The sequence below is a fragment of the Oryctolagus cuniculus genome, chromosome 14 (genome assembly GCF_051225735.1).
Source record: "Oryctolagus cuniculus isolate XC-2025 breed Fujian yellow rabbit chromosome 14, ASM5122573v1, whole genome shotgun sequence".
Lineage (NCBI taxonomy): Eukaryota > Metazoa > Chordata > Mammalia > Lagomorpha > Leporidae > Oryctolagus > Oryctolagus cuniculus.
This window is the reverse complement of record NC_142880.1, coordinates 69,577,870-69,604,522: the sequence shown is the minus strand read 5'-3', so window position 1 is coordinate 69,604,522 and position 26,653 is coordinate 69,577,870. Positions and strand designations below refer to the sequence as shown.

Below are 26,653 nucleotides of genomic sequence, written 5' to 3'. Positions count from 1 at the left end.
CAACATTAGGGTCACCCTGATATTGACATACACTGATTGTTCTGTTTCTTGAAAAAGGTCAAACTTTTTTGATTCTTCACATGTTGAGTGAATTTTGATGTATACTGGACGTTGTAAATGATATATAGTGTATTCTGTTGCATTTCTCTGAATGATTAATTTGAATGGACTCTAATTGTAAACTCTATAGTAGCTCAAATCTCAGCTTAATTCTTTGATCTTTAGCTGGGATCTGTTCCACTCATACATGTTTCCATGGCTAGCCAAATAATTTTAAAGAAGTTATATAGAAAATATGGGGCCCCCATTCTCTGACTCTCTCTCTCTCTCTCTCTCTCTCCACTTCTCAGTATTGCCTCTCACTTCCAAGTTGTCAAGATGTCACCTGTGTTTTGGGCTAAAAAGCCCGTGGTCTTCTATGAGAGATTTAATCACCCCACTTGGCCACCAACCACAGCCTATCTTCAGGATTCTCCCTTTACAGTCTGCCACAACTCCAAGGACCTCATCTATATAACACTATGGTTGGCCTAAGAAAAAAGACATCTCTTTACATTTCTCAGTAAAATTACCAGAAGTCTTCCCTTACAACAGAACTACACCACATATCCATTTAAAAGTCAGTTACCAGGAGCAGGTGTAGTGGTGCCATGGGATAAGACACCTCTTTGGATATCCATATTCCATATTGGAATGCTTGGTTGAGTCCTGGATACTCTGGGCTTAGTATCCAGCTTCCTGTAAATGTGCCAAGGAGGGAACAAATTATGGCCCAATTCTTTAGTTTCATGATATCTATGTAGATGTACTGGATGGAGTTCCTGGCTCCTAGCTTTGGCCTTGCTTATCTCCTGTTATGGTGGGCATTTGAGTAGTGAATAATGGATGAAAGATCTGTATGTGTGTGTGTGTGTGTCACTCCACTTTTAAAATAAATAAATATTATCTTGAAAACAAACCAAAACAAAGAATAATCATTAGCAAAGTCTGTGGCATATGATGTTTGGCCCAGTAAGCTATATGGCTTTGAGAAGGATGAGTGTACTGAATAAATTAGAGACTTTGTCATAAAGGGAAAAGCTGGTAATAACTCTAACAAAAGAAGCCAATAGAGTCTGAATCATAAATTTCTGCATTACAAAATTTCAGGATACACTATTCACATAGACCAACACAGGAATTGTGGACCCTAGAATTGTGCAATGTGTGTTGTTAAATTAATTACTAGCTATTTTATAAAAACAGAATTGGGAAATTCATAAAATGGAAATTAGTTTTATTTCCACCTACTGCAGAACTACTTAAATGGAACAGAAATTGGTGTTAGTTAAGAATTCAAAGTATACATATCCCAAGTACAGGATCAAGGAGATCATTCTAGGGGAAGGAGGGTATAGATTAATATCTAACCATAATGAGAAAAAAAAATATGAACAAATGGAATTGATTAGATAAAGAATTTCTAAAAACCCTAGAGTAAATTTTTTAAGGAAATCATCAAGATGTTGTAGAGAAGTAATAGGATGGCAACTCACGCTCCGTCCTGCTCCCACCTCCCCCAGGCAAGGATTTGTCTTATATAGAAATGAGGGCCTAAAAGCCTTCATATCTGTACTCTGAAAGCTGGAGAATCAGCAATGGTGTAGTTCCAATCTGAGCCTAAAGGCCTGAGAGTCTATTATGTAAGTTCCAATTCAAAAGCCACACAGACTTGAGTCCCAGTAGTTGATTTTCCATTTTGAGGCTGAAGTCAGAAAAAGACCAATGTCTGTATTCAACCAACAGTTAGGCAGGAGAAATTTGCATGCGTTTGTGAGAAAGTGAACCTTTTTGTTCTATCCAGACCTTAAACTGAATGGGTGAAGCCCACCCACAATAGAGAGAATAATCTATTTGGTCTACTGATTCAACTGTTTCTGTCACCCAAATAAACATTCTCACAGACATTGCAGAATAGTATTTTTTTAAAAGATTTATTTTATTTATTTGAAAGACAGAGTTACAGAGAGAGGTAGAGACAGAGAGAGAGGTCTTCCATCCGCTGGTTCACTCCCCAGATGGCCACAACAGCCGGAGTTGGGCCGATCCAAAGCTAGGAGCCAGGAGCCTCTTCTGGGTCTCCCACACAGGTGCAGGGGCCCAAGCACGTGGACCATCTTCCACTGCTATCCCAGGCCATAGCAGAGAGCTGATCAGAAGAGGAGCAGCTGGGACTGGCGCCCATATGGGCTACCGGCGCTTCAGGCCAGGGTGTTAACCCACAGCACCGCCCCTGCTGGATAGCATTTGATCAAATACATGTATGCCTAGTGGTCTAGTCAACTTTATGCATAAAATTAATCACCACAAAAATGTATCACCAGGTGATGATAAAAACAAAATTGTCTGTTTAAAAAAAAAAAAGAAGTATTTCTAGAAGAGGTCAGGACCAAGATAGACAATGATGAAATTCAAGATAGAGTGCTATGAAAAATGAAATCACCATTCTACACACATGAAGGGAAGGCCCAGAAGTCTTCCCTTGGTATAAGGCCCCAGAAATTACCTAGTAAAAGACTTTTTTGTTTATTCATCCATTATTTTGACAATATCTTGTTACTCAGTTGTTACCAATGGAGAATTTCCAACTGTCAATCATTCCTATTTGATTGAGGAGTCTCAGGTATTACCAGTATCAATAAATATTCAGTGTGATCTCATCCCAGCAGGACTACCTACTGTTAATCTTCATTTCTTGTCTTTAACCAAGAGCTGTGGGTTTGATTTCCAACTCCTTTCCATCCTAAAATACCTAGATTTATGCCACTGTCTTTTAATAGAAATGTTTAATTTTTTTAAAACCTATTTAGTCTAAATTCCTCTTACATTCACTCACTAAATAACTCATAATTTTTCAGAAAAATAATTTGCATTCTGTTGTCTGAAAATATTGGGACAGTTAAAATAATATTGGAAAGTAGGATATACCATTTCCAAACGGTCTGTCATCAATTAGCTGGATCGTCCTGGACTAATAACTTTTCTCATATGGATCACAGTTGCCTCATGAGCAACTGTAGGGGAAAACAAATTAAAATAGAGTTTGGTGCTAGATAGGTCTTTCAGTGCCATCATTTTGTGATTCCATGAAATAATAAAATAATAAGGTCAGGCTTTGAATGCTCAATACTTTCTATTTCTACTATTGTCATATTGATGTGTTGGTAATTATGTATGTTGTTAGTCTGAATCTCATAGGTTAGAGAATTTTAGAGCCAAAAGCTAACTACCCCATTGCCTAAGTATTATCTATAGGCTACACTTCTATTACTGTCAGAACCAGAAAAACAATGTAGGCTTCCTAATTTCTGGATCTAGTTCTCTTCCTTCCTTTATATTTATCTGAAAATGTAACAATTACATTATTTAAGCTTGACAGATATTTTGAATTTTATTCATTTTCAATTTGAACATTATGGAAGAGCCTATTAATACAGGCAACTCAAGCTAAGAAGGCACTGATTATTTCCCATCTCACTTGCTTCCTGGAAACACTGAATACATTCTTCAGCAACATGAGAATCTAACAAGTGAAGATGGAGAAGTTGTATATTCTCCTTTAAGAAATAGTCCCAGGAAATATTTCTTTTTAAGAGAATAAACCCAAAATAATATCCAGCAGCACACAATATACACAATATTTATTAGGGCACTCACTGACTTATTTCAAAATGTTATTCAATTTAAGACACATTACCTTCACACTCTATGAGTTAAGACATTTTATTACGGAAAAATTCCTAAGAAATATACTAATTAAAGATTCTATTTCCTTAACAAAGACATATTAGTTTTCTAATTTTGATGGCATCTGCAGGACAGCACTGGAAATAAAACATTGCAAAAACAAATTAAGCGATACATTAGCAAGTGATCTTAAGGGTGTCACTTTTGGAAAATGTGCTGAAGAGGGGCACCTGCTCCTTCTGTCACGGTCTTTCCTATCTCCTCTCGGGAACTTTGTGCTTCTGCAGCTGTGACCAGTGCCACATCCACTTCTCTCAGACAGAGAGGCAGGTGCTTGGTTGAGGTTGTTAGTCTTGCAGCTGTTTTGAGCAAAGGCAGAGTTGTGGGTGGAGCCCCTTCAGTTTACCAGGGGAGAGCTCTCTTCATCTCCCCTTTCCTAAGCCCTCATAAGGAGCAGCAGCCCTGTGACAAACATGCCAGCTTCCCTCAGCCCCTGTCAACCTGACTGCTTATTTCCACCTTCTGCTCTTTCCTGGTGGAAATTGGGAGATACAGTACTTTCTCTTTCCTCTCCACCAGCACAATGTCCACCACAAATTTCCAATTTTCTCTGTCACACACCCTTCCTCAGTAGTATAGTTTTGGAAAATTCATTTTGTAACAATGACAATTCAATCAGGGAAAATAAATATTCCTTCCCAGATGTTTTTGACACTAGAAAACGATGTAAATGAAAATACTCCACATCTTCTACAGCAATCAATTTCTTCCTAGAACATTTACCTTCTGTCAAGTGGCTATAGCTGTGTGTTATTCTCAGTAGGCCTAACAGGAGAGTGTTTATCAATAAAACGTTCCTAAGTACCAAAACTAATTATACTTTCTATTGCTAAATCTGGAAGTTGCTTTACTTTAAAAAAAAAAAAAAAAAAACTGAGGCTTCTATCTTTACCAAATATGTGGCTTCCTTGCTGTCTGTATTTCATTTCCCTTGCTTATTTACCAAAAGATAAACTAGTCACATTTTCCCCCTGGCTTTGCTCAATCATAATTTTTTTAACCTCACAATTTTATTTTGGACTTTGATAATAGGAGAGTCTGTCTTCAGGTTACTACATTTGTTCTAATTTAAAATTTTGCTTAAGTTAAAAATATATAAACTAAAATTCAGCTGACAAACTCAAAATATGAAAACGGAATTGGAAATGGCAGTAGAGTTAGTTACCTAAAATTCTAACTCTTAACTAATATTTTTACCTCACAGCTTCCTTTATTCTCAAAAAAATAAAAATGAGTTGGAATCATGCCACAGGTCTTCAGTGCTAAGACTGGGGATCTTGCAATAAAAATCTCTACTGGAGAGGGCATTTGGAGCAGCGGTTTTAACAGTGTTTTCTGTGTTGCCCCCCCACCCCATATCAGAGTACCTGCATTTGACTTGCAACTCTGCTCTGCTTCGTGATAATGCAGACCCGGAATGCAGCAGATTATGGTTCAAGTACTTGGGTCCTTACCACCCATGGGAGAGACCCAGATGGAGTTCCTGGCTCCTGGCTTTGGCCTGACTCAGCCCTTGTTGTGGGCATTTGGAGATGGAATCATTGGACTGGAGACTGTTCTACCTCTCTGCCTTTCAAATAAAATAAATGAATAAATAATAAGAAACATTCTTCACTGAAGGGAGCTTCAAAGACTCACAGAGATTGTCCTCAATTAGCATGGAAAGTTTGTTCTCTACTAATTACATAGAACCCACGTGCAGCCATCCGGCTTTATGTTTCTAAGGAAAACAACCAAATTATTTTTTCAACTTGGTGCAAAATTATCCCAGGAGTTGGGTCTGTGCATCAAGAGAGAGGAGAAGGCTAACTTGTCAGGAAGAGCACAGACGCATTTGGGGGCGAGGCTCCCTCCACTGTTACTGCTGTAGGGACAATAATCCAGGAGAGGAGTCAGTGGTGCAGAACAAACCTCTGCATTTGGGAGCAGAACCGGGAAGTGCAGGAACTGCTCTTATGCATTCAGAACCCAAATCTTTCTGGAATAAGCAATAAATCAAGCACTTGAAAGGGAAAATTGTAAAGATGTCAGTGCAAAGATCCACTCTCCTAACATAGTCTCCCAACACTGATAGTCCCTAAATTTACCAACTGGTACATGTATTTGTGAAGTTCAAAATACTTAATTTAAGTACCTGGAGTTCTACTGGGTGTTCCCCAATAAACCCTTTCCCTTACTCCGGTGTTCAGTGTGTTTTGTGATGGCTAACATTAATATATAACAGCTCTCACAATTGTGTTGGAAGATGGGGATAAATGCTAACTCTGCTGCTGGGCATATTGCAAGTTCCAGGGCCTGAACTTACAAATGTAAGGTCTGTGACCCTTTCTACCTCATCCCCATCTTGACTACAGAGCAAAGAACTCACGTATCTGTCCTTATAAGACTGAAATGTTTTTTTATATCAAATATTCAGAGTAGCATTTCACTGATAATGGGCTACTTTGTTCTAGTAAGCAATTATTTCACTAGGATTACTTCTGTTTATCTAGAAGTTGACCACTGAAGCAGACAGAATCTACCACCAATTCATATAGATAATATTTATCTGTTATGGGTAAAGATCAGACAGTGCAAAGGTGGTCTATCTGTGTCTTGGTACTTCATTTTTATTCTTTTCAATCTGATCTCGAAGACTTTGTTTTCCAAAGGTGCTAAATAAAACTAGACATTGAATAAGAATCCTTAAAAGTGTGTGTGTGTGTGTGTGTGTGTGTGTGAAATGACAGGAATGAGTAGAATGACCTCCCACAATTATGTTTCAAATGCAGGAAATCTGAGATTAAAATATTTCTCACATTTATCTCCCTATTTTTACTCATAGTAAATAAGTATCAGCATAAACAATACCACCTAAGTAAGTAAACAAATAAATCCAGGAATTGTTATCTAGTGCTGTAAAACAGGAAGAACAAACCCAAATCTACATACAAGTGAGCTTGACTTCCTTGGTTAAAGGCAAAAGAATATTTCTTTCCCACAAGATATTCAAAGAAATAGTTCTAAGTCCTTTTATCCCCCTGCCAATAAAAATTCAAATGTTAAGCCAAAATATCCAAACCTCTACTGATAAATGAGATAGGAATTTGAAAATCAAAATTTAGAAGCAATGGTGTAGGCAGGAAGGAGTCATTGCAGATTATTGAGTAGAAATTAATTTGAAAAATGGCATGATTTTGAAACATTAACCTGAGAGTTGCATCCTGATGCTTTAGCCAGGATTCAAGGGGTTTACATAGTCCAGTAGGTTCTCAGCTATAAGGATATGATCCCCTAAAGGTACTCAGTGGAATAAACCTTCAGAGTGTTCCTAACATCACGTGCCTAATGTCCCAGAAACTTACTCCCTTCCTACCCACGGTTTCAGCATGTACCACTATTACTCTTGAAAGTGGATTATATCCTTTCTGCTGTTAGGGCCAAAACCTTTGTCATTTATTAGCAAAGTGAGTAGGGAGCAGATTATCTCTACGGGACTTGCCATCTTAGGCTATAAATGTTCAAAATCCTGCAATTGCTCAAAGTGTTAAGATGATCTGAACCTTGCGAACTCCAGGTTATTCTGATTTTTGTAACAAGTCCTGAATGTGTAAAAGTTGTGTCCAGACAGTGATCAACCCACAAGGGTTTTGTGGTTTTGACTTAACCACATACACATATGTGTATGTGTATTTTATCTTGAGATTTTTATAAAACAGATTTCATGCAAAACACAGAATTCAGGTTTGCTGACTTCTCTATTTTAAAGCACTTGTCTTGAAATGAAAACAAAAGATTCAAACAATACTTCTCAATGGGCTAGAAAATTTCTCTCCTTCTCTAAGCCACACTATAAGCAAAGGTTAGCATGTTTACTCAAATAAAAAGATGATTTTAAAGATTCATTTTAGAAAATATTTAGGTTTATTGAAACCTTTTTCTAAAATTATTTGTGTTAAAGTATTCCACTGAACACTCAGCAATCAAAATGCTTTAATCTTCAATTTTAGACTTCAGAATCATTAAATACAGAGCTTTGCAGAAATCAGTTCAACACTAGATCATGTCATATGTCATTCTGTTTTGTACAGTTGAAAGAATCTAACATATTGCCAAGCAAGCATTAAATGTTTTATAATGCACTTTGTATTAAATTGCACTTCCCTGATGCTCTGCATACATACAAAAACCACATTATTATGCACTGGTTTCTTTCTGCAGAGAAGATGTGTACAGCAGTTTGCAGTCAGGGTCCTAATTGGGACAGAGTTCATCCCAGTTGATTGAAGCAAAGAGTTTTAATGAAGTCACGAGTCACAGAGGTATAAGAGCAGTTAAAGGAACAAGCGAGGGATGATGACGACAGACTGGGAAGAAAGGGACTGTTGGCATTTATTGAGCTTAAGAGATGAGGGGAGGAAATATAATTTTTAGAGACTCCTGTCCTGGAGTCCTGGAGGAAAAGTCAGCCAGAAAAATGACCCTGAAGCGAAGAAGAGGGGTGGAAGACATACCCATAATTCTCTATTATGGGTATTCTCTCTTCTGAAGATCCCATTTTCCAATTCATAAAACCAATTACCTGTCAATTGCCAAAGGACATTGGTAATGTGCAAATGCCAGCACAGAATCAAGTGAAGAGGCAGGAAAATGGATCTGGGGTCAGTTCAAGAAAAACAATAGTACAGCAAATACTGCAACCCCAAATTCGATATTTCTGTTAATACTAATTCATAGAAAATACATCTTCTTTGTCAAAACCTACTTAACAGAGACAATACCTGTCAAAAAGAATGGATATGAGGTCATAACAAATATTAGATAACATGTATGTTTTAAAAGGAGGTGCAAAGGACAACAGATGGATTAGAGAACTTTGATTGACAAGTTATTAAAATTATCAAGTAGAAAGTATAAAATGCATCAGAGAGTCTGGAAGCAGAAGGAAAGGAGAGGAACTCATACTGAGTTGACAGAAAGGATACAGCCAAAATCCTCGGCACTGCAAGAAATCTAGAGGGAGGAATTCTTCCAGGGACATAAAACAGGAAAAGATCAAGTTGTGATCCTTTATGAAATCAGCGCAAAGAAGTCACAAACTTCCTTAGCAATTTTTTGTAGGGAAGAAGAAACAAAAAAAGCCTTCAGGGGCTCTTTTTTCCTCCTCTCTCTCTCTCTTTTTTTTTAAAAGATTTATTTTACTTATTTGAAAGACAGAGTTACAGAGAGAGGTAGAGACAGAGAGAGAGGTCTTCCATCCGCTGGTTCACTCCCCAGATGGCCACAACAGCCGGAGCTGCGCCTATCCGAAGGCAGGAGCCCCTCTTTCCTCCTCTCAAGTCTCTCCATATGCTTTCTGAGTCCTACCTTGTCCATCATTAATGATAAAGTATCTAAAATCATTCATTCATTCATCTTTAGAGTAAGGTGCTCTGTCTTGCTTATTAAAAACAAAACACTATACCACTCACAGTGCCTAGGTACCACATAATAGATACTCAATGAATATTAGTTGAATAAAAGCCAATTAAGTGAATGGATGAAGAAAAGAACACATTATAAATGCTGATCGTGACAAAAATTAAAGCTTCAAGAAAAACATTATAATATGCCCATTAATTCACAAAGATAGATGATATTAAAATATTTAAGATTTTGACATCGGTAATAGGACCAAAAGGGTTTGAAACAGAAGGAGGCACAATCTACAAAGGGACAGCCTGGAACACAGAAAACAAACAGAACTCTTCAGAGACTTCACATCTCTGTCAAAGAAAGGTTCTGTTTACCATCAGGTTGGAGGGAACAAATAGCAGCTTTGTGGCAATATGTTGGTTGTGTTTGGTACCAAGAAGCAGAGTTCAGTTTCCACGGATGTTTGATGACTTATTGTATATTTTAAAAATTCTTATAAAGGTTTCTTTTTCTTTCAAAAGATCCCTTTCACCGTCTTGGACATGTTACCTTCCCAATAACAGATCATTAAGTCTGTTTGAAGATGAAGGAATAGAAAAAACTGTGGTTTCAAACTTTGAAAGAAAAATTATATAAGCAAATATGTATATTTTGAAATCTTTTGCTGCTTTTTATGGAAACAATATTAGAACACAGAAAGCTGAATCAAATTACATACAACTGCTTTCCTAGAAGGTGCATCAATTTTCTGAAGGAGAACTTGTCACTTCAGATTTACATATTTACATATATAAAAATAAAACCTTAGCTATTCTTAAAATACAAGGTATGCATTGCTATCTAATTGTCTTTATTTCAAAAGCTTCGATAAAATATTCTCTTTGTCATATATGTATATCAATATTTATTTTGGCTAATCAGTTGGAAATTTAACACTAAACTATTTTATTACTTTTCTCTGGATAATCTATTGCAACAAAGATACACTGAGTTACCATAAGGAAAGCCTTCTAACCTTTCTTATCACCTCCATTCTGGCATCTCAGACCTAATGGAGTGATGAGTGGTCAATGATAAGGAAAAGAGCAACAGGGAGGGATAAAGGAGAAGGTGTTGTAAAACATTAGGGTAATTGCCTAAAATCTGTAATAGGAGTTCCAAATTCTCTTCTACTGCTGAATGACTTGGAGAAGAGTTTATTCACCCATGCAATGCAAGATTTGGATTCAGTTTCATGATGAACATCCCTAGTCCAAAACCTAAAATTCTTCAAACCCTGAAAGCCTTTGAGTGCCAATGTGGCACCATGGATCTAATGCAATAGGGCACAAACAAAAGACAGGTACACTATGTACAAAGCATAAATCAACTTCAGGATCAGAATGGGCCCCCATCTCCAAGACATCTCCTTACGTACCTGAAAATATTCCCAAATGAAAACAGTCCTAAATCTGAAACACTTGTGATCCAACGCATTTCAGATAAGGGCTACAGAAACCTGTGTTGCTAAGATTTCACTGTTTCTCTGAATACTGCGCTACTCTCTGTGGAGGAATACCTCTTTTTCTTTTGCCTGGAGCTCCTAGTTTAAAAATAATAAGAAGCAACCACAACTTTATGTGCCTCAAATGTCCCTGATTATGGGCAGCGTTTCTAAGTTGCAGCCTGGGAAGACCACAAGCCCTAACAATGCCTTCCCACTGGCATCGCCTGTATCCAAAAGGGAAAATGGGCTGGAACACAAACTCCTAAGGGCCGCACCACAGGCTTCAAAAATGAGGCCTGCACATGTCTAAATTGCCGACCAGCCCGCCTGACTTTTGACCTGACTTAGCATTATTTGAAGCAGCTCACTGACACTGCCAATAACATCACACATAGTGTAACACACATCTTGTAACTGAACCACAGAGACTGCTGAATAACATAAAGAATCCAGGAAATACATACTTAAAATGTAAACTGCTCACACAGAATAGCTACTGAAGGATCTGGTAATACATACACAGATCACTTTTCTGAGGTTCAGGAGCCATGGATTACGATTCTTCAGGGGCTACTGCCATGGTGTTGCCTTAAAAAGCCTCAATGATTTCTCAAGACTTCACATTTAACAAAAGGCCACATCTATCGTTCTCAATAAAGACCTAGCCTAACATGACTAAGTATGTTTAGGAAATAGAAATAAAGACTTAGCCTAATACTACTGAATGTGTTTAGGTAACAGAAATAGAGCATGCCTTCCAGAAGCTGTATAAAAGAGAAAAACAGCCTTTCAGAATTGGTAGGTACCACTCTGATCTGAAGCTTGTACTGGTCTTTTCAATCCTTGCAGAGAAACAATTAATAAAGGAACCCATTAAGACCTGATTATTGCTGCTAAAAAAGGAAGGTAGAATTTCAGTCCTTTGAAGTAACTGAGAATGATTCAGGCCTCATTACAGAGATATAATCTACATTCATACATTTATGTTAGTGATTCAAATCTATTGGGAGAGATTGAATTCCGTTAAATAGTGCATCTTTCCTGCGGAACTTTTCTCAGGCTTTCTCAGGCTAACCTAAGAGATGACCTAACAATGCAGAGTAGTGGGGTATTTAGGGACTCAACTGTGCTATAAAAGAAAGGCTGTGCAGAAAAGAAAAAGAAGAATGAGATATAATCTAAAAAGCTATGTCAGCTTTTCCTTTGGGCTGTTTTATAAATGCCTTTCCTGTCATCATGTTGTACAGAAAGAGTGGCAAAAGGACTCTAGAACTTTCCAACACTGCACCTGCTGCAAACAGATTTTAATGTGGAAGTTTTGAAGAGGTGTTTCCCCATGTTAGAAAGAAATAAAACTTCTAACTAAAAATTGGAACAGCTTCTTCTAGTGGAGCAGAAAGTTGCGAGATGTGTGTGTGTGTGTGTGTGTGTGTTTGGGGTGGGGAGAAGACACTAGGTTTGGGTTGGGAGGGTGTCTTTTGTGGGTTAAAAATTTTTTTTAAACCCAAGCTGGCATCAATAGTGTTGGTTCCCAGTGTAGAAAAACCCCAGAATAATAACTTCCTGTGTTTTGTAACTTTTCACAGCAGAATCTTCATTTTATGGTTTCATTAAGCATTCTTTTATAAAAACCATGTAGTTTTAATTACTTGTCAATTCAGACATTTGAATTCTCCTGAAGTATTGGGCTGAAAACTCAAATCCTTTAGAAACAGTCCCTTCTTGTTGGCATTTGTCTACTCAGGTATAAAAGTGTGAGCTAGGAAATTGAAATCAGCACTGTGGGTTCATTTTTTAATATCCATGTTTTAATTAAAGAGCAAGACTTGTTTGATGTATGCCCTTTATTTGCTTAACTTTGCAATTAATAGCTACGGTAATAAGGACTAATTATATTAAATATAAAAATCTACTGTGATGTTTACCACATTGTTGAAATCTAATAAATAAGCTTTGCAATAAGTTATAAATAATGCGATTAATGTCCCGATTCTAGTATTAAATGGTTCTATTTCAAAGGCTCTGAATGCACAGGAAACTATAAGAGCTTACATGTAAAGCTGTTTTTTAAGTTACTCAATCAAATGCGTACTCTCACCTCTAAAAGTACAATTTTAATTCCTTTGTATTTTCTTCAGTTCACAATGAAATGCACATTATAAGGAATTTGGTTTGTATATCATAAGCTCTTATGGCTAATTCCTTCCAAGTAACAGTGGCAATTGTTTGACTCTCAAGTTCACCTAGAATCTCTGTCTTAGATTGGCAGGCAATTAGGTTGAAACATAGGGAACTGCTACTTTCACAGGTCCAGTGGATAAAATACTGACGTTCCAACAAAACGCAACTGTCCAACTGCCCTCCATAACATATATGCTTTGGACCAATATGTGTTTAGGCATTCCTTCCAGTGAAATTTCCCAGGTTAGAGTAATTCTTAGAAGAAGTGGTCCCGGAGGAATTGTCCCTTACTTCGATTGTAATGGGTTCTCGCAGTATTCCCTTCTTTGTGCCCCTTAACTCTTGGCAAAGTTTCCGGAGCCTTGGACTTAGTTCTATCCATACCTGGGTTGTGAGTGAGTTTCTGCGAGCAACGCAGCTTCCGGAAGAGTGAGGAGTGAGCTGATGGTGCAGTAATATTGTCAAGTAGGACCCTTTAAGCATTGCGTCCGAAGATAGAAAAAAACCAGGCCCTTTATGGTAAAGTGCAAAGGAAATTGCACAGAAAAGAAAACAGACAGCAGGGTATTTGGCAAAATTGTATGGTAAAAACCTTTGGGATCTCAATCAAGTGCGTTCGCTTTGAAGTGCACGCGCGATTCAGTCAGGGACTCATGTTAGCAATTAGAAATCGGTCATTTGGGTCCCTGATTTCATTTGCGCCAAGAGAGAGGCGACTTTTAAGGGTGACGATAAATCTCCCTGAGCTTAAAAGGCTGAGAGGGCCAAAGTGTGAACTTTTTACTTCAGCAACGGAAGCGAGAAATCAGTGATTCATTAAAGCGGAGACCTCCTTGGAAGCGGGCAGAAGAGAAGGAGAGGAAGCTCATTAAGTCTCCCTTTGCCGTGCTCGCTCCCACCAGTTTATAATCTGCTGTTTGGGAGGGTTTATCCTCAGCATCTTCTGCTTTCTCCGCAGCCCTCCCTCCTTGGGGAAGACAGAGGGGCTGGGGAAGAAGAAGGAAGAAAAAAAGTCAGTAAGCACCAGGCTCCAGGTGGCTCTCAAGAACTTCACTGCCAAAAGGAAAAACAACAACAGCAGCGCAGGAAAACAAGTGAGAAAGGGGCTCCCGACAGGGGATTGGTTCAGGCTGCCAGACGGCACAACTGGCGAAGCTGGAGGACGCCGCTCGCGCTGGCGGCCGGCGCGGAGAGCGCAGGGCGCTGGGGCAGCGAGAGGAGCCGGAGGCGGCCGCCGAGGCTGCGGCGGCGGGGCCGGGACGCGGAGCCCCCGAGCTCCGGGCGCAGGCGGCGCGCTCTCCCCGGGCTCCCCCCGCCCGGCCTCCTCCCTCCCCCCCGCCCCGGCGTTCCCAGCAGCCGAGGGTTTCAGATGTCCCACCGCCTTTTGACCCCCTCCCCCCGCTCCTCCACCCCTGCAAATGAGGTTTGACCAGCAGAGGCAGAGCCCACCTCTGGCTCGGAACCACCACTGACATTTAGACTCTGAGCTTCAACCTGTTTACAAGCGGACTTTCCAAAGGAAGGGGGGTGGGGGAGAGGGCCCAAACAAAAACACCAGCCGCCACCCCCCTCCCCCCCAAAAGGAGCGACTTTCTGGAGGCTTCACATCAGCAGGCACCACCAAAAAGAGCAAGGAAGACGGGGAAGAAAACAACGAAACAACGGCGACCGGGCAGCTGCCTGCAGAGCTGACATCCCCAAAGGGACACGTTTTCTGCAGCGGCCAGCAGGCTGAGGCTCTGCGGAGGGGGACCAGGAGGTGCCAACCGCCGAGGGGCGCAGGGATCCCCCCTCCCCCTCCCCACCCCCCTTAGGTTTTGTTCACCGTGCTGTCATCTGTTTTTCAGACCTTTTTTGCATCTAACATGGTGAAGAAGGGAGTGAAGAAGAGAACAAAGTGACTCCTGGGGGAGCGAAGAGCGCCGGTGACCCACAGCGCCGGCTCCCGCTGCTGCGGCCACCCACGTCCACTGTGCCCGGGCAGACCCCGCGAGGCGCAGGCAGCGGATCCGCGGACGGAGCGAGCCCAGGCTGCCGGCCCTCCGGAGGAGTTATGGATGTTGGTGCATTCACTTCTGGCCAGATCCGCGCCCGGAGGGAGCTAACCAGCAGCCGCCACCTCCAGCTGTCTCCTTGCCTTGCACCAGGTCTCACCCTTCCAGTATGTTCCTTCTGATGAGACAATTTCCAGTGCCGAGAGTTTCAGTACAATGTGGAAATGGATACTGACACATTGTGCCTCAGCCTTTCCCCACCTGCCCGGCGGCTGCTGCTGGTGCTTCTTGTTGCTGTTCTTGGTGTCTTCCGTCCCTGTCACCTGCCAAGCCCTTGGTCAAGACATGGTGTCACCAGAGGCCACCAACTCTTCCTCCTCCTCCTCCTCCTCTTCCTCCTCCTCCTCTTCCTCCTCCTCCTTCTCTTCTCCTTCCAGTGCCGGGAGGCATGTGCGGAGCTACAATCACCTCCAAGGAGATGTGCGCTGGAGAAAGCTATTCTCTTTCACCAAGTACTTTCTCAAGATTGAGAAGAACGGGAAGGTCAGCGGGACCAAGAAAGAGAACTGCCCGTACAGTAAGTAACAAACGCGTGCTCCCTTCCTGCCAATTATCCACCTCCACCCCACGCGGGGGGGAAATCCGTTCCAGATGTGGCCAGCTAAATATTTACGTCGCCAACCCCTGTAAAATGATTAAGTGGAATACTTTCACACTAAATCACCCCCCCCCCCCCCCGTGTATACATTGTGCGGCTGCATCCCCTCCCCTAGGCCCGCTCCCTGCACGCCCCCCACCCGGCGCCACCCTCTCGGTCTCTTCTCCCGGGCTTGTCACTCGCTGGACCGCGCAGGGCGCTCGCGAGTTGTGCAGGGCACCGATGCCCCTCTATGTCTGCACCGCCCTTCCCCATCGCGTCCGAAGGTCCCCTCTCTCCCTCCCTTCTGGAAGTGGCTCAAGTAAACACATTTTGTTTCTTTTCCTTGGCAATCTTGTGAAGAGTTTTGGGACAGGCTCCCCAAGCTGAAAATAATTATCCCCTGTCAGTTATAGGGGCTTTATGGGAACTTTATTTAAGAAAGAAAAGTCATTTCCACTGGCTGCCTAACACGGAGATAGGAGCGAAAAGCCCTTTTCTGGTTTTGATTTTTTTTTTTTTTTGGTCCCTCTTGTTGTGAGCGATTGCAGTCCGTGAAGTGAGCTTTTCAGGCAACTCCGCTGCTATTTGTCTTCTGCCTGCCTTCTCTCTTGGTAACATGATGCTCGTGTCTGCATTGTCAATAGCATATGCGCTGCTTTGTGGTGTCCCGTTGTACTGTTTGGTCTGAAACCTCTCATATTGCAGAGCCCTACTACTACAGCATTGTAAACATCTGGGGCTGGATTCACACAGACCTCACACAAATTTCATTGTCATCCTTTTATTTTTCAAAGTAAGAGTCATACGTCTGTTTCCATGGCTATAGTTTATCCCATAGGATGAGGCTTTCTGCTAAAGACAGTTGATGCCAGGGTCCCTGGATTTCTCTCTCACCTTTTCCCTTGTTTTCCCTCTTTCTTTCTTGCAAGGGTGTGGGCTGGGCAGAGGGAGGGAACACAGGACAGGGTGGGTGGATATTGTGTCTTTTCTTGAATCCACTCAGCAAAGCCAGATTATTCTGTTGGCTTCCTTTCCTAGCTACTTTCAAGTGGTGAGGCTTATTCATTCTCTATTGATTGTTATTTGAAAGGTTCTCAAGGCTATGTAATGGCACATTGAAGACAGTAGACAATGACATTTAAACATCTTTTAATGACCATTTAACATTATGCCAATGGTAAATTCCCAGGAACCTCTTAAGGGGGCTTTGTTGGTGTTGGTTGTTTGGGGATTTCAAGCACATGTTTGTCTGCTAATTTTAATAGATGCGTCACACATTTCAGGATTCCTTGGCCTAGAAAGTATCAGGTACTAAGGGGAATGACAATTGATCAGAATTCATAGCATTTTATTTTAAAATACAAGTCTACAGGGAGTAAGACTGTTTTCTTCTTTGGGACTCACAGGCATTCCACATTGACTTGTGTTACTCTTCAGCCACTGTGCATTTTTACTAAAATTGGCCATATATCTACAAGTCATAAACATATTTCTAGAAGCGTTTTAAAGTGTCCCATTTTGTATTTAGCACTAGAATTAACAAATACTCTGTTACCTATTTTTTTCCCATTCTGATTCATAGAGACTGAGCTAATGTCTTCAATAATGGTTCTTTCTGCCTGAATATCATTTGCTATTTGAATTTATTAGATTTCACATGTTCCTTTCATGATTGCTGATTAAAATTTTTAATGCTTTTGTTTACTTAGAAAACAAAGTAGTGATGTGACCCAGTTAGGAGACTGGGGAAGATGCTATATAAGTACTGGCCCAGAGTGTGCTGAGAATTAATAAAAAATTACATGGGCTGGATTTCTTTGTATTTTTAGTTCACAGAGAATACTCAAAGGAATATAGTAAAATTTCAGAGTATTAACCTTGAGAAAATTTACTCTTTTAAAAATGTTTGACACTAACTTGATTTTGCCGTTATAGTTAAAGTGTGTTTATGATGTGAAGTAAGGACCAATCTGCATTATTTTAGTTTATGCAACTTATGCTACTGTTTTCTAAGCTAATGATCACTGTGTGATTGACTGTTTAGCAAGATGATTTCTAGGGTATACAATAAATTTTATTTTTTCAATAGGAACTATCTGAAAAAAGTATGCAATTTTTATCTTATAAAACAAGTGTGGAAAATTTTCATTCTATCTAAAATTTATTAATCTCTCTTCTGTGTTTTTAAATATACCATTAGTCCTACCTAGATGTCCTACATAGTAAAAAAAAAATTAATCAATGATTAAAAATCAAAGTGGGAGGGGCTTCCTCTGCTGAACATTGTCAAACCATAAAGCAATCCAGGTTTCTAAGAACATCTGTATCAAAACACAGCAACTGAACAGCTGAGGTTAAAAAAAGCCTTAATTTCACATATGGCACAGTAATCAGAATGCTGTTACCATTTCCAGCTGGACTGATTCAACTGAACTACATGGTGTCGCTCCCCCTCTTCGTGGAGGAGCAACACTAAGCCCTGCCTAGGCTTCATATCCAAGTCACGGCACCATTATGTCGCTCCCCCTCTTCGTGGAGGAACGACACAGGACCCTGCGCTGTTCTTTCGTCTGCTCGGCCCTCCCCGGGTTTGCTGCTGGTTCTTCCCGGGTTGGCTACTACCCCTTCCACCTCCGTGGAAGGGCAGTTCCCCCTGGCCGCATTCCCCACTTCCGCAGGGGAGCGGCACACCGCCGGCCGGCTCTCTCGGGGGCTGCACGGGTTCCCTTAGATGTTCCCCATAGATGTTCCTGGTGCATGCCGTCTCTCTCCTCCTTTATAGTCCTCCTCCGCCAATCCCAACTCGGCTGCCCACACGCCGAGTACGCTGCTCTCCTCCAATCAGGAGCAAGTCCTACAGTTTATTAGTTGAACTGGAGGCAGCTGTGCGGAAGCTGTTTACTTCTCTCCCAGCGCCATATTGTGGGAGAGCAGATGCACAGAATAAGTCTTAATTCGAGTAACTTAGTCTAGTCCGGATTGCTCCCCACAGATCCCCCTTTCTTTTTATTTTTTAGCGTTGATACGCGCCTGTCTTCGGTGTCCCGCGGCACACACTCTGCTCTACTTGCTAGAGTTGCCACAGGCTCTTACAAGTCCTATCAGGCAAACCGAATCCGGGTCCTCTCTTCGCCATGTTGTGAGGAGGTTTTTAGGCGCTGATGCGTGCCTGTGTTCGGTGCCCTGCAGCGCATACTCTGCTCTGCTAGAACTGCCTGCAGGTGTTTACAAAACCTATCAGGCAAACCGAATCCAAGCCTTCTCATTGCCGTATTGTGGGGGAGACTTATTAGTGTTGGTTTGTGCCTATCTTCGGTGACCTGCAGCTCATACTCTGGTCGAGCTGCTTGCTGGCGCTTACCGCCTTAAATCAGGCAGACCGAATCCAAGCTCTCACATTGCAGTGTTGTAGGGAGGCCTTTTTATTTCTCTATTTCTCTATCTCCGGGCATTCCTATTTCTCCCATTTTACTTCTATCTTCCAGCATTCCTATTTCTCTTTTACTTCTAAACTTGTGTTTCTCTTATCCCCGCAGCTTCCCGCTGCCCGCCCCGAGGCTACTTCTCGGCGGGTTCCCGGCTGAGCCGCTTCAGCCCGCGCGCCTCTCTGCTCGGCTTCCCGGCTTTGCGCGGTCCGCGGTCTCCACGCTTAACCCTTTCGCGTCTGAACCACGGCCTACGCCAGCCCCGTTCCCTATCTATTCACGCCCCGTGCTCTCTCTGCACGCGGCGGCTTCCGCGAGTAACACAGCGTAGCTTGCGTCTCCGCCACTAGGATTCAATCTAAGTTCCCCGGGCTAGCCTGGCGAATTCAACCCAGCGTACGTCTCCGCCCCACGATCTGGCTTCCCGTCCTTTGCTCCCCGGGCTAATCAGACGGATCCCAATCTGGCTTGCGTCTCAGCTTCTGGTTTCAACTTTTCGCCCCCTATTCCCGGGCTAACTTGAGAACCCCAAAGTGGCTTTCGTCTCCGCCTCGGCCTGCCCCCCGCGGCTTCAATTTCCCTAACATTTTTCTCTACCCGGTATGTTTCCCTAAGTTTTCTTCCAACAATATTCCTCCCTCATTTCTCCTGGCCTCTCCCCACAGTCCGCATCCGAGTCTGTTTGTTCTAGCTTTCACTTTCGCCCTTAGAGATTTCTCCCAGCTTCCCCCCGTAGTCCGTATCCGAATCTATGCCTAGGCTTTCAATAGCTTCTTCCGGCACCCTTTTCGTCCGGCTTTTCCCTAGGCTGTTTGCTAGTCTCTCTCTCCAGTATTTTCCCAGTTCTTCCCGTTTCTTTCCTCCTAAGTTTGCTATCCGTTCTAGGTTTCCTATCCGAGTTAAGTTTCCTATCCGAGTCAGGTTTCCTATCCGAGTCACGTTTCTTCCCTCCTAAGTTTTCTATCCGTCCTAGGTTTCCTATCCGAGTCACGGCACCATTATGTCGCTCCCCCTCTTCGTGGAGGAGCAACACTAAGCCCTGCCTAGGCTTCATATCCAAGTCACGGCACCATTATGTCGCTCCCCCTCTTCGTGGAGGAACGACACAGGACCCTGCGCTGTTCTTTCGTCTGCTCGGCCCTCCCCGGGTTTGCTGCTGGTTCTTCCCGGGTTGGCTACTACCCCTTCCACCTCCGTGGAAGGGCAGTTCCCCCTGGCCGCATTCCCCACTTCCGCAGGGGAGCGGCACACCGCCGGCCGGCTCTCTCGGGGGCTGCACGGGTTCCCTTAGATGTTCCCCATAGATGTTCCTGGTGCATGCCGTCTCTCTCCTCCTTTATAGTCCTCCTCCGCCAATCCCAACTCGGCTGCCCACACGCCGAGTACGCTGCTCTCCTCCAATCAGGAGCAAGTCCTACAGTTTATTAGTTGAACTGGAGGCAGCTGTGCGGAAGCTGTTTACTTCTCTCCCAGCGCCATATTGTGGGAGAGCAGATGCACAGAATAAGTCTTAATTCGAGTAACTTAGTCTAGTCCGGATTGCTCCCCACACATGGTATCATTAAGATATTGTCTGGATGTTGCATAATTACACGTGAACAAACTTTTGCCAATGCCTACAGGGTAGCCAGCCAGATAACTTACCAAATGGTAGCCTGTTATGTATAAGGATATCTGACCTCTGAAGAGTGTCAGTTCCTTGTCCAAAAACCACATTTCAGTAACATTTTCCTAAACAAGTTATTAATTATTCTCAATACACAAAGCAGTTCTTTTGAGGTTTATTTATTTGAAGATTAATTTTCTTTGTTGCTTCTGACCCTACTATTATTGCTGGTAAAATACAGTCACAGCTTATCTAGAGGTTATATGTTTGTGATGTCCTGGGCAATTAAGCAACTGTTTTACTGGCTTTTTGCCAGCAAAATACTAGCAGAAAGGAAGTAAGGAAATCACCCATAAGTATTGCAAAATCATTTTTAACTTCTATATCCAGAGCTAGTTTCCAGAAACAGACGGTTTCAAGAATACTCCATATGCTAAAGAAATTCTTCTCAATTGGGGTGATTATGATAACTTCTTTTGTAAGGGAGAGGGATTTATTTTTCATTTGCTGTTTGCCATTATATGGGAGTAGACTAAAGAGAGCAGAGATGAATTATGTTTCTCCTGCTAGAAGTCTGAGAAAGCTTGAATAATTTAGCATAGCTGTGGTGTATCTGTCACTAGATATGTGCAGGCTCATTTAGGTTTTGTTTTATCATTCTTTATATCTAGAGCTTTGCCCTTGAAACATTAGCACTCAGCTCCGGTTTTGACCTCCTAGAAAGGCTGGATACAGCTGTTAGATACCCTTGCCACTGGGACTGGTTGACTTATTTCTGGACATGAGTAAAACAGCTGTGGGTTTCTCCTATGGTTGTCACTTACAGAAAAGAGAAATCTAATGAAAAGATAATATATCCCTAAATGTGAGACAACCAAGGATAGATATTCCCAAAACAGAGAATCTCAGTACTCATGGGTCTTTCTGGAAAAGGAGTGGCAGGTGTTGGGGGAGGAGGAAGGTGAGGGTACTGGCAATAGAGTAAATCACGTGTACCACGTATGTGGTATGTGCCTTATCTTGTCATATATATATTACATATATATACACACGCACAATTTAATATTCACAATAGTGCGATGATTTAGATATAACTATCCACACTTTTCAAATGTGAATACAAATGCTGGAGAAAGCAAATTAGCCAGCGTCATCAGTTAGAAATTGGCAGTGCCAGGATTCAAGACTGAGCCTATTGGTTGTAACTCTCCTTGTTATATGCTGTATCATTCCATTACTTCTAACATTGATGCTGCCTTATTAGAATTAGACACCCCAAATCAGTAAAAAAACAAAAAACAAATTATCTAAAATCTTGCTTGCTTTTTATTGGGAATACCAATGGTTCTTTAGAATTAAGTTGGAATGGAAGTAAAATGACCATGGGACAGAAACAAAATATGTTTAGCAGCAGCATTACAGGTGGCCACATGATATCAGACAATGTTCATGTAGTCTCTAGGTAAAACCCGTCTTTCGATATTGTGTTTGGGAATATAATTGCTTATGGACACACACAAAGTACACATACATCAATCTCACTTATGTTAACAGAGGTCATTAGGAATACATGACTATTTAAGAAAAATCCATGAATGTCATTGTGTATAGTAATTGTTTACAGCTGAGGGCCAAATGTTTAATTGTTCCCATGTGTAATAAAATAATTTGATTGTAAATACCCAGGGGAAATTGGGCTATTGCAGGAACTTCTGATATATGACTTTAAAAAAGGGGCATTATCTTAGAGACCTAAAGCTATTTGTAAAAAGAAAGCTTTCAAATGAGTCTGTAAATAAAAAAAGTACTTCACCGCATAAAAATGACAGGTTATTATGTAGGATTACAAGTTTGCTTTATTTCTTTTTAATTTTTTAATCAGGACTAGAGTTTATTGTAGGAAGTTAAATAAAGTGAGAAAAATAATTGCTGAGGAAGTAGGGACTCAAATATTATCTCCTAATAAGTAAACAAGAGTTTTCTGGGAAGAAAAACCTGTAGACAATTTATGCCCTACACTGGTGTCTTATTTAAGTTGTGGTGGTTACTAGAATTTTGTTGCATAATTTATAACCGGCAGCATTTAATCATGAGCATAAGGATTTATGAAGGTGGAAGGCACTGTATTTAATGTTTATGTGACACTGTCCTGTTACCTTTACTGCATTCCTACCATATGGACCCTCCACATTGATGGCTTTATCATAAATCCATTAAAAATACACAATTTGAGAGTTTTCTCTTCATAAACTTGATTTATAACCACGTATTAGAAGAAAACAGTTGGCAGCAATCATATGCCAGTGTTGGCATAAGAGAATTGGAGACATCAATCTCTAGGTCTTGGATATTTTGTCAACTTAATATTCAAAATATGGAAAATTCTTTAGAAGCAGGTGTTTTCAAAATGATGTTTTAGCACAAAAATTTAGAACAAGGAGGATGATGAAAAGGAGAAGAAAGAGGAAGAAGAGAAGGAGGACAAGAAGAGAAGGATTATGGAGGAAGAGGAAAATTGTGTGTTACAGAATCAAAGAAATTGCACTGTATTTATATTCTACATTCTTACTACCCAGTTCAGAGCAAAAGCCTTGCTACACTGCATTTCTTTAGTAATTAAAGAACTTACCTAGAACATGAATGAGCACTTTAAAACTCCTGTACAGGTACCTTGATGTTCAGAGGCAAACTCTATTTATTATCCAAATGTCTAATTTTCCACAAGCCAAAAAAGTTGACAGCTCATTTGAAATGGAACTAATGTTCCTCACATTTATGAGCTGCCCATGAATATCTACATCCTTCCTAAGCCTGAAATATATTTATGCTTATCGAAAATTGCAGTGCAAGTGATATTTCTTTATTAGGTTTCAGAAAGAAGAGTAATGCATGTGTATTAGTTCAAAGTGATTTTAATCTCTTAACAATAGTTCTGTGAACTCTGCAAGGGAGATTAATTCAGATGACAGTTTTAGTATTATTGTTCCAACACTTGTCAACATTAATAGCTGATGTTTGCTTAATATAAGTAAGTAAAATATTAGTATTTTCCTCCCAGAAATTAAAGACCTCTTTAAATTTTGAAGTAAAGTGAGGTATAAGATGCAGGCTTACATAATTTTGGTATAGCTTTTTCACAGTCTAGTGATGTAATGAACTTAAAGCAGTTTTGAGTCCTTTATGCAAAAGTATCTTATTCGTCCATACCATATTTCAATGACTTAAGCTCATTTACATTTGCCACTTACCCAGTGGCATTTGTTACTTGGTTTTGCATGCTTGCCTTTAAAAATTGCCACTCTTGTTGTTCAGTGCACATGAATTTTACCTGATCTAGTAAGTCAGTATAACATAGAATAAACTAGAAATGTGCCTTTAAAATTATGGAAAGAAGTGCACCTGCATCTTGGGAATCCACCAAGGCCAAGTTGATACTGAATTAATGAATACAAAATGTGGATGCTTTACAGAAGCACTTTAAAAACCAGTAATTAATTTGTACAAATTTTACACAAATAGAAAGTTTCACAATTTCTAAAAGGGATCCAGGTCACTCCAAAACGAATGGCCTTAAGGGCTTCCTTGCTTTTAAATCAGGTCAGTTGTGTTCTTTCTTTGAACGCTACGTTCTAATTGGGACAATAAATCAAAGAAGACACTCAGAGTAGATTCCCATGTAAGGTGGACAACTGGACAGTGACTTTTTACTGCTGCTAACACGTGCATCCAATTACCATTTGATAGATTCATAGTGCTGGCAGTAAAGCATTGCCTCATTTTATAGTTCACCTAATAATTCTCCAACCTAAATCTGTCTACTTTTACCCATACCTAATCTGTCAGTACGGGTGTTATCATTAATGAGGAATTTTCAAATGTTTGGCATGTTCCCTACAATGAATGATGTCATTGAATCATCCAAGTGAACCTCACAGAAAGCAAAATTTAGATTAAGTTGATGTGCCCCAAACTTCAAACAATTGTCAACAAAGCAAAGCTAACAACAAGGGCAGCCTAATTCTGAAGGGGGGGGGGTGTAAATTGCAAGATTAAGCACTTTATTTTTTAAGTTTTTTAATACTCTTTCTATAATTACTTTTAGTTTCTTTGGGGGGACTTTGTTAAGATACTTTACTGATAAGCATACATGCTGTTTCATCCTTAACTTTTTGTGAGCATTGCTTCTGTATTGAGTACAATTTAACCTCATTATGGAGTCTTTACAATTCAAGACTTCATTCCAGTAGTTACGTTTTGAGGTAGTTTCTGATAATCCTGATCCCGAGCCTTGTGAATTTCTGATACTTCACACACTTCATCACTCCTTCCCCATATCATTTTTTTCTCCTCCTTGGTTTTTGTTTATTTAAAAAAATTCTTTTCCTTTTCCCTGGTTTCTAAATTCACTGTAAACCTTTGAGGCCAGGGAAGGTCATTCATTAACATTACTTAGCACAGCATTGACATTCAGATCCAGAGGCCTGGACACCTTTTGGATGTATGGCATTCAAAAGTAATCCTTTATATTCTATGCAAAATACCTTTAACAATGTAAATTCAGCAAAGTCCAACAGGAGTCTCTTCTCCTTCTAAATTTCTAGTGCAGTATGCCTTATCATAGCACCCAAAGACAATTTCTTTCTTTCTTTCTTTTTTTTTAAGATTGATTTATTTGGTGTGGTGTAGCGGGTAAAGCCGCCGCCGCCCGCAGTGTGGACATCCCATATGGGTGCCAATTTGAGTCCTGGCTGCTCCATTTCTGATCCAGCTCTCTGCTATGGCCTGGGAAAGCAGTGGAAGATGGAGAGAGAAAGGGAGAGAGAGAGAGAGAGAGAGAGAGGGAGAGGGAGAGCGAGAGCGAGAGAGAGAGAGAGAGAGAGAGAGATTCCACCTGCTGGTTCACTCCACGAATAGCTGCAATGGCCAGAGCTTCTTCCTGGTCTCCCACAGGAGTGCAGGGCCACAGCACTTGGGCTGTCTCCTGCTGTTTTCCGTTTCACTGTAGCTGGGAGCTGGATAGGAAGTGGAGCAGCGGGGAATCAGGATGCAGGCACCGCAGGTGGTGACTTTGGTCCCAGGCAGTTTCTTTCAGTTGCTGCCTTTAGTTAAGTGGGCAAACCCCTGCGAAGCAATCTTTGAGAATGGATGCTGATTGTCCTATTGCTAGGTTATCAGCCAGCACTTTCCCTCCAGGTTAAATGCCTGCTCCCTTGACTCTCTCTGAAGGTTCATTTTAGCTTTCCATACCTCCTTTTTTTTTTTTTTTTTTAAACACAATACTTACTGGGTACTTTGTCATGTTCTTTCTCTTTGGTCTTTTGTTTGGACTTCTGTAAGAGAAAAAAAGTGAAATTGAGTAACTATTTTTCCTCTGCATTAATAATCATTTATTTCAAAGAAGGTAATGTTGATGTAGAGATCTTTGACAGTGTCAGTTTCTGAAATGTCACAAAGATTATCAAACTTTTCTGTATAATTTGCCAAATGTATGTAGCTTTTTAAAACAAAACCTATCTTCTCATTCACACTGAGTATCATTGGGGAAACAATGTAAACTATTGTAGCAGATGTACTTCAGGTTGACCAAATACAGAAATGCACACGTCTTTATTAGGAATATTTTAAAACACTGACAAGAGTCAGAATCTGAGTTAATACCATAAGTGTTCTTCCATACTTCTTCAAGAACATTGGTTGCTGAATTAGATTAATTTTTGTTATATGCAGAATACTATTGTTTACATATACTTACTCTGTTATTCTAGTAATAATGAAAATACAAACTTCCAGTTGTTTAACTTTTAATTTAGGACATTCATTGATAAAATTATTAAAAGAAAGGGAAAATGTTAACAGTTGGCACCAATTTACATACTATTTATGAATTAAAATACATTTATCATTATATTAATAGCAGTAATCCCCAGGTTTCTCAGGCTTATATGGAAATACCTCTGTAAAGATACAGGATTCCATAAATATGAAAAAAGAAGTACTAGAGATTTTAATCAGATTGAAATGTAGAAACTTGATGCAAAAAAAATAAACCCCAAGTGTTCTAAAACTCGAATGTGCCGATATCCCAGAAGCAAGAAGGAATATGAAGAAGCATTGCATGAGTATCTTAGAAGGCAGATGAAA

At 40.7% G+C, this 26,653-nt stretch overlaps 1 protein-coding gene across 3 annotated transcripts in view; it reads left to right on the top strand.

Annotated features, from left to right (window-relative positions):
- Positions 1-12,480: 12,480 nt before the first annotated feature.
- FGF10 (fibroblast growth factor 10) overlaps positions 12,481-26,653 on the top strand; it is a 93,416-nt gene continuing 79,243 nt past the window's right edge. The window contains exons 1-2 of one of the 3 annotated variants that reach the window (XM_008262183.5): positions 12,513-14,606; positions 14,695-15,418. In XM_008262183.5, coding sequence (XP_008260405.2) covers positions 15,058-15,418 — 361 coding nt within the window. In that variant the 5' untranslated portion in view covers positions 12,513-14,606; positions 14,695-15,057. Of the gene's footprint in view, positions 15,419-26,653 lie in introns of all 3 variants that reach the window. The other 2 variants (XR_016220742.1, XM_070056701.2) reach the window with 2 other exon arrangements.